Source organism: Parambassis ranga, chromosome 14 (assembly GCF_900634625.1).
Source record: "Parambassis ranga chromosome 14, fParRan2.1, whole genome shotgun sequence".
Classification (NCBI taxonomy): Eukaryota; Metazoa; Chordata; class Actinopteri; family Ambassidae; genus Parambassis; species Parambassis ranga.
The window spans coordinates 2,974,696-2,983,372 of NC_041034.1; the positions used below are offsets into that span (position 1 = coordinate 2,974,696).

The 8,677-nt window shown below is 42.5% G+C and overlaps 1 protein-coding gene across 2 annotated transcripts; it reads left to right on the forward strand.

The window, feature by feature from the left end:
* The first annotated feature begins 534 nt into the window (after nucleotides 1-534).
* tmem248 (transmembrane protein 248) lies at nucleotides 535-8,358 on the forward strand. Of its 2 annotated transcripts, none has more exons than XM_028421891.1 (7): nucleotides 535-904; nucleotides 2,367-2,525; nucleotides 2,775-3,063; nucleotides 4,403-4,553; nucleotides 5,402-5,585; nucleotides 6,235-6,416; nucleotides 7,747-8,358. In XM_028421891.1, exons 1-7 carry the CDS (start codon nucleotides 902-904, stop codon nucleotides 7,802-7,804), a joined length of 1,026 nt encoding a protein of 341 aa, XP_028277692.1. In that variant the 5' UTR covers nucleotides 535-901; the 3' UTR covers nucleotides 7,805-8,358. The 2 variants fall into 2 exon arrangements, with proteins under 2 accessions (XP_028277692.1, XP_028277693.1); XM_028421892.1 differs by having other exon boundaries at nucleotides 537-904; nucleotides 6,235-6,378.
* Nucleotides 8,359-8,677: the final 319 nt, after the last annotated feature.

Genomic DNA, 8,677 nt, shown 5'->3' on the forward strand with positions numbered 1-8,677 from the left:
AAAACCAGTCTTTACACAGACTATTAAATAATGTGGTGGGAAATTACACGTGTGCATAAAAAAATTATTTGTTTTATGTTAAAATATATAATAAAATGAAGATAAAGTCAAACCTAAATGAAAATATTACCCAAATAATAGTTAATAAGATGGTACTGTTGTGTCGCCTTCACAGACACACAGAAATAGTACCGCTAATAGTGTTCATTGGGATTAATATTTGTAGTCATAGCGACTGACAAGTCAGTAACACACCCTAAATATTTACATTATGCAATAAACCATTTGAAAATGTAAAGAAAAAACAAACACGGCTAATTTAGAAGCAGAAATTAAACACGTCTAATGTCAGTTGCGCAAGCGCGTTATATGTTGTATAAATTTCCGACGGTACCTTAACGCAACACGGGCCTGGAACAATTTGTAAACATGCTGAATACGTGCTAGCATACGTAAATTACGTAGTACGTTCATCGTCCACGCATGAACGTACTTTTTCAGGCGCACAGTTTACGGAAATAACGAGAAGGCGGCGCTGCGACGCTTTTGCTACGCAGTGCGGGAGCGCGGAGGAGATGTCGGCAGGGAGGACCCAGACACCTTATTGACGTTTGTTCCAGGCGGTGCGCGAAGTGCATTTCTCTCCGGAGCTGCGGTGAACGAACACAGCGGAGGATGGGAAGGAGGACTCGCGGTGTTTTGTACACTGAAAGCCTGGCTGTCTCCACCGAACACCGACTCTTGCTGTTCAGCGGTATATTCAGGAGGGACTAGCTTCTGGAAAGCGAGCAAGCTAGCAGCACAGGCTAGCTTCGCGAGAAAGGCTAATAACACCGCTGCTTTTATTGTGGCCCACAACGAACCTCCCAGCTAGCATCCGTCGCATGCACAGAAAGAAAACATGGTGAGAAGTGCTGGCGTGTTGTTTTGATCATATTTGTGTCCGTTTCAGAGCACGTATTAGCATTTGTCACTTAGTTGGCATGTCTTGGAACATTTTTTTTTCTCCAGTTAGCTAGCTAGCTAGCTAGCTAGCTTGAATGCTACAAGGTTGACAGCTCATGTCACCTGGTTGCGGCTTGTAGATATCAAGAAATCAAAACACAGCACGTTATTTAACAACCATGCAGTTTAGAGAGTGATCCCAAGTGCTTTTATTTACATGATTGAAGTGGTTTTTGCAGTCCTTGAATTTGACAATAATCGACGTTTTCAGCAGCTGCTGTTGTAACTATATATTTAGAGAGATAAATATGTCACATGGCTCTAACCAGGAGGTCGTAGATCAGCTGTGCTGTCTGTACGGGATGTGCTGTATAGTGGTGAAGAATGATGAAGAGTTGGCCAGGCAGGACAGAGAGAAAGTGATGTAAATGATTGCCAACCTTATCTTCTACCTTTTATATTGCACATATTTCCTTGTTGCTAGCAATGAATCTGTCTGCTGCACATGCAGTTGTTGCATTTACAGATTGTGTGAGTAATAGATCCTAACAAATGAGCAAATAAACCTTCACCTCCTCCCCCACTTCGGTGCCATTTTCACTCAATCCAACAAGTGCTTTTAAAATTCTCATTAAAACATCCTGCTGCTCTAAAATATGCCACAAAACCAGATGATTCCAGGATTAGAGGACCTGGTCTCCTTCCTCTGTACTTCAGCAAACAGTAACTGCAGAGTTCTAGCTGTTTGCAAGTGTCCTTGTCCTTGTAAATATCTTTGTTTTTATAGGCATGCTTCTGTGTTTTGCTGTTTTAAATAAAAATATTGGGTTTTTTTTTTGGTGCCGTGCATTTTCCTATCATTTACTCAAACTTCAGGATGTCACCATTGTCAGCACTAAGCTGGCATTCATATTATGGAGATTATATTAATCCTTTTGCAACCTTAGAACGTCAGATATTATTTTTTTTATATATAAAAAAGCTCTGTTATTGAGCTCTAGTTACTCTCATGCCTGTTAAACAAACTGATGATGATGGGCAATATGTGAAGAACTGCAGCAAACATCCTATTGAGGATTGAGGAATTTGCATTTCATAGCACCCACTTTAAGTTGACTTTGAGGGTTTATGCCAGTAATATTCTGGACCAGACTGGGGCTTGAATAGTGTGCCAGCTGCTCCTCCTGTCATTTTCATATCCACAAAAAAAAACTGATTTAGACAAGAATGTGTTGACAGTTTAAGAAACCTGTTACATGAGATGTGTACAATATATTCTTATATTTAATTGTTCCTGGTTTATGACACAGCAGGTTTTTTTTGCACCAGACTTCATCTGACTTCATTTTAAATGTCTGCATCAAAGTGTAGAATTATACATTAAATGTCTGCACGCTGTGTGTGTGTTTGTCCACTTGCAGGTGTACCTGTTAAATCCTATAGAGAACCTTAGAAGCTACATCAACAACCGTCCACCGCTGGTCATCTTTATGATCAGCGTCAGCGCGGTGGCCATCGCTTTCCTCACCATCGGTTATTTCTTCAAGATTAAAGAGATCAAGTCTCCAGAGCTGACAGAGGTGAGTCACACACACACACACGAAGAGAGAGAAGAATTTATGTTGTCTGCTCCTTAATGTCTCCTGAATCCTCTCCAGATGCTAAAATGTCAGGTCTAAAGTGAACCACCGTGATTTTTACGTGCTGACCTGTATTTCACCTGTACATGCAGAATAAATGTGTAATAAATAAATACTACTTGTAGCAGGTTGATTTACGGAAGCTGTGATCTTGTTCTTGTAAACACACACACGCCCTCTTTTCTCCAGGACTGGAACACGTTTCTTCTGCGCTTCAACGAGCTGGACTTCTGCGTGTCAGAGAATGAAACGATAAAGCACGGCCTGAATGAGTCGACCACACCAGAGAGCATGGTCGTAACCAGTGGCCAGGCTCGGTCCAGCACCCAGGCGCCGCTAATGCTGGAGGACTCTGGTCCTATCAACATCTCAGTACCAATCACCCTCACGCTGGACCCCCAGCGCCCGTTCGGAGGCTATTCTCGAAACATCACCCACCTCTACGCTACAGTGCTCGGGCAGCAAGTCGGCCTGTCCGGTAGGTTTTAGATTCTTTGTTTTGTTTGTGTGTGTGTGTGTACCGGGAGACCAGGCAGGACTGTGTCTATATGTAAGTCATGTGAAATGTGTTTGTGTGCTGGCTGTGTGAAGGTGGGTTTTAGCTTACCTGCGTGCGCGGTGACTTTACTCCGACATAGTGAGCTTAACAGTGGCAGCGTTGTGTAACATTAAGCCGATCCCCCTCCTGTCCCCCTATAGGTTTCACACTTAAAGGTTTTTAGAAGGCAGAGCAAAAAAAAAGAAGCGAATTCAACACATCTCATCTGCATAGTTGTGACTGTGTTCCCTTCATGTCTGCTGCAGCTAATGTTAGCTTATCAAGCTTCACAGAGCAAGAATTTAGAGGGGTGGAACACAACATTACACTTTCTGTCTTTTATTCAAAGTTTACCACTGTGTTAACCCTCTGAACCCCAGTTTATTCTTCTGCACTTCTATGGAAACAACACAGTTATGGCTACAACATGTCCTTGTTAATCTAGTTATTTATCTAAAAATGTAAATAAACTAGAAACGGCCTGTTCATCACTTTTGCTCAAACATGTTTCCAGTCTGGGGAAAAATATAATCTATGCGCTCATGCTCAACTGTAGAAACCAGATACAGACAGACAGCTAAAACAAGCCTCCATCTTCTCAGGTACCAAAGTGATAAAGTCCCAGACGTGAGAGTGGTTGTTTGAAAATGAGAAACTATGATGAGACTTTTCTTAAAAGTTCAGATGATTTGAACTAGAAGTGTTTAATAACGGCTGCAATAACGTGTACACTTATCTCATGAGTAGAAATTAAAATCACCGAGAGGGATGGACAGAGTAAATCAAGAGCTATGCAAATATTTTATCATGTCAAGCAAACAGTTGTGTCTTAATGTGTGTTATCTGTTATCTGTGTTACTGTGTTATCTGCATGTTTCTTATTGCTTATACATGCAACATATGACTAAGAATCACCCAGACAGTGGGTTAGAAATGTTATTTGTTTGACTTTGCTTTGTTTGTTGGCTCCATCCACACCTGGATACACACATCCATCCTCAGTCTCACCCAGGAGGCCACTCAGTTTGACTGCTAATCTTCTAATCTCCTTTGCAGTTCAACAAATATTTCATAAGCCCAGAAAATCATTCAGTATTAGAGCCGAAATTACTGCTGCTGTGCCTTAGTGAGTTATATAAAATCAAACATCCTAGTTGGCCTCCAAACAACACTGCTTTTTATAAAGAAAAAGAAAAAACAGACTCAAGAGTTTGCAGCCAAATCTTCGAAATGTTGTAATCTTCACTCCTCATTGTGTTTTCCATGTGTTTGGGTGCAGGCCGCGAAGCCCATGAAGAAATAAACATCACTTTCACCCTGCCCATATCCTGGAACTCAGATGACTGCGTGCTGCATGGCCACTGTGAGCAGGTGGTGTTCAGCACTTGCATGACCATCACAGCGGCCAGCAATATCTTCCCAGTCACAGTGTGAGTTGGCCTGCCTCCCTGTCTCTTGGGAACACATTTTTCTTTATATAAATCTGCACAGATAGACACAAAACCAAGCACAGTTTGTGTCACCGTATCGTTTCTGAAAGTGTTCTGTGCAAATAAAGTAATAAAGGAGTAAAAACTGCTACTCAAATCAGTCAAAGTGTGCAGGAGGTAGCACCATAACTGCATGATGCCGTTATGGTGAAACACTCTCAAGGTTATCAGGAAGCTTCGGGGATAAGCAGCAGGACATCCTGTACCTCTGATAAATAACTGATAGCTTTAGCATAGTTAGCTTTATCCGATGTTAGACACAGGATTGTGTTGAATTATAGGTTACACAAGGGCAGATGAACACAGTAGGGTCTTACTTGGATTAGTAGTCGAGAATCAGTGGTCTTTGCTGAGTCTTTGGAGCCTTCTAGTGGCAGAAAGGTAAACTGCACAACTTTTTTTTTTTTGGATTAATTAATTAATTAATTTAATAATCCCAGAGGATTATTAAGCAGTGTAATACAATGACCAGCAAGGCGCGCCACACCAGTGAGAGCACTGGAGGCAGTGCAGGTAAAGTGTCTTGTCCAAGGACACACAACAATGACTTAGGGAGGAGTTGGGATCGAACCACCAATTGGTTATTGGACAACCCTGCTCTACTACTGAGCCACTGCTGCCCTATAAAAGTTTTGATAGTTGTTATTTCTACTCAGGACATTATTGATCTTTTCATCGTAGATGATCCAGCTCTGTTATAACATGTGTTTTACATGTGGTAACACATACCACGCTTCCACTCTGATGCGTTTCATAATGAACCGATGAATTCTTTTTCGGTCTTACAGGCAGCCGCCACACTGCGTGCCGGAAACGTACACTAACGCCACCTCCTGGTACAAGGTGTTCACCACAGTCCGGGACTCGGACAGCAAGTACGGTCAGGACTACAACCCCTTCTGGTGTTACAAAGGAGCCATCGGCAAGGTGTACCATGCACTCAACCCAAAGCTGACCGTCATTGTTCCTGATGTGAGTCAGTGCCTCCCTAATTTTGTAATTTACTTAACCTGCACAAAGCAGCTACTGCTTTACCGTCTTTATTTTTCTACTGTAATATAATATTTGTTTAACTGTACAGGCGTGGGTATCAGCAAATCTTCTTGGTCCTCCTCCCATTTGTTAACAGACGGTGCAGCAACGACCTGCCATTTGGGACTTTTTATTGATTTATGGACGTGTTTCCATGACTTTAATAATTAGTTTCTCAAGTTAACAAACTGAAGTTCAACCAACTGTGGTGACAGATCCCATTGCCAGGCTTCAGCTGAACACTCAGTCTGATGAGGTGATTCAGGAGACTGTTCTTCCTCTTCTTAATTAAAATGTTGTGACACTCTGTGCAGTTAAATGCACCTGTGTAAGCCACGACTCCTGGTCATGTAATTGAGGGGTTTAAACTGCATACCTGTGGCGATGTACCCTCAGTGAACCATGTGTAACTGCACTGACTGGAGGATTTTAAATGTCACGGCAGCACCGAACAATTAGGGAATGTGTGCGTTGTTGATAAACTGAGGAGTAGCTGCAGGAAGACGTGTGACTGAATGAAAATCTGCTTTACAGTCACAGTCAGAGCCCTCCACACAGTCAGACTTTAAACTCTGATTTCTCTTTCTAGGATGACCGTTCCCTCATCAACCTGCATCTGATGCACACTAGCTACTTCCTGTTTGTCATGGTCATCACTATGTTCTGCTATGCAGTCATAAAGGGGCGGCCTGGCAAAGTACGACAAACCAACCCCGACTTCTGCCCAGAGAAGGTACAACAGACACCAGCAGTGCTTTATGACATCAACAGGTAGTTTCAGCCAAACATCGACTGACCAGTGATCGGTCAAAGAAACAATCAATCAACTGCTGATTTTCTGCTGATTGTTTGGGTTAACATTAGCTTTAAGCTGTTCTGTGGCTGCTGCATCTTACTCCCAGATGTGATGAAGGTTGTCTTCCGACACTGTTCACCTTTCTTACAACAGTTCAGGGCACTCTGACTCACCACAGGAGTCACATCAGATGGATGATAACCAGAACAGCAGAGGAATGAGATGGGTGTGGGCAGGGCCGAGCTGGAGATGTCTCATCATAGAGCACATTGTTCTATTCCTCCCTGCAGTGTCAAAACCGGTGTGCTAATTAGTAGGGATGTCCCGTGTGCGTGTGTCCAGAGCGCCACGCTAGGTGATTTCAGACACGCAGCAGCTCATCGAGGTCTCAAACCAGGACCTCTCGCACCAAAAGCAACTGTCATACCCCTACACTACAAGACACCCTGCACAGAGGCGTTAACTTTGAGAGTCCTAATAAATATATATCCCAGTCCTGATCGGGAGGTAATGTCCGATTCCGATCGAGTCTGAAATCACGTAATCGGGCCCGATTTCCGATCACATGATCGGATCGGGACATCCCTACTAATTAGTCCAAGTCGATTTTCTCTGGCTCCTTCACAATAAAAGCCTTATCTGATCATGTGTTACAATCAAACACCAGAACTGCAGGTACAAGAGAAGTAAAAAAAAAGAAAATAGGTTTGTGAGACATGTTTACTTGACTCATGCACCTTGTACATAAATAGGAAAAACAAATATATTTATTCCAAGTTTCTGCCTTGCCTCATTATAGGATTATCCAAAAGGTCAAGCCTTTCTAAACAGCAACAGTGCTACGGTTGGAGGCTCTCTTAAAGGGACAGTAACATAAAATGATTGACAGAAGGTTGCATCATCTATTTAATACAACACACATCATTAATTTAACACACAATTTGGCTCCCACAACAGGTGTAACACTGATTAGCTAGCTTGCTAGCTCCAGAAAGTCCCACATCTCCAGTTAGCTGGTATCATGCTCCAGATTTCTCAAATCTGTGTATTTGGGCTGGTTTGTAAACAGTGTGGCTCTCTGCCAGAAGGGGGAGACAAACATTTTGGACTGTAGCTTTAAATAAGTGAATGTAATTAACAGCAGTGTCTTAGCATACGTACTGTAGCTCTGATGTGGCTTTAAAACATCATACTGAAAGCCACTATATACACTACTCAAAAACCTGAGGAATCAAGTGTTTCAGTGTGTGTGTGTGTGTGTGTGTGTGCGTTAAGTTGCACTAAATGTCCTTCCTTGTGTTGCAGGTGGCGTTGTCAGAGGGTTAAAAAGACATCGGAGAGCTCTGCCAGAACTTACCTGTAACCATGGACAGACTCAGAGACGCAGAAGAAGAAGAAGAAAAAAATAAACATACCAGTTGCCTAGTGAACCCTGGTAATACAATAAGGGACACAAAAGCTCTGTGAATGCATTACTCTTGCAATGTTGGGTTTCTCCAACCAAAGATATACAAGTGCCTGTATCTGTGGTGTAAATATTTCTAGGAACTCTTGATCTTCTGTGGGAAACCTTCTTTTGTTTTGGTTCTATTTTTTTGTTGTTGCCCGAGTCGCCCTCCCTCCCTCACACCTGTGCCCCTCAGGACATGCAGTATGTAAACAAAGCAGGAGGCCAGATCCCAGAAATCCATGCAGTCTCATTCTTCCCAAGAAAGACGATAAAAGAAACGTCAGCGTGTCGCATTTATCGCTGAATTTCTGCCCTAAATGTTCAAAGTATCTCCAAACAGAAGACGTCTCATGTGATGAGAGAGCATGATGTTTGTTATTATTTCTGCACCGAGTCTTTAGAGTCTGTTGGTGCAATTAGTTCATTTAATTGAAATGGAATAAAAAAAATGCACTAACAGTAATAAACAACACGAGTGTTATTGTGGCTCTCCTGCTTTTTAAAGGTGTTAAATTACCTGCAGGACTTCCTGTGGTTTGAAAGTCTGCTTTCGTTTTTCCCCCTCGACGACGGCTTCATCCCTCAACCGCCATTTATTTGCTCGCTGCTGGCCGCCCGTCACACAGTCTTCTCTGTGGTACCTGGATGAAACAGAACATTAGCTTGCCTTACCTACAGCAGACTCACACTTGCTTGAAACATAGTCAAGGAGATTATTCTCAGTCCTTTCTTCCACAGTTCTCTCTTTGTCGGATGAGTCTTTGTTATTTTAGTCCTGTTAATGTT

Bases quoted from the DNA above. Each gene is read 5' to 3' on its own strand.
- tmem248 (XM_028421891.1), top strand. The intron at 2,526-2,774 runs GTGAGTCACACA...TCTTTTCTCCAG, and splicing joins AGTCTCCAGAGCTGACAGAG to GACTGGAACACGTTTCTTCT. The intron at 4,554-5,401 runs GTGAGTTGGCCT...TCGGTCTTACAG, and splicing joins AATATCTTCCCAGTCACAGT to GCAGCCGCCACACTGCGTGC.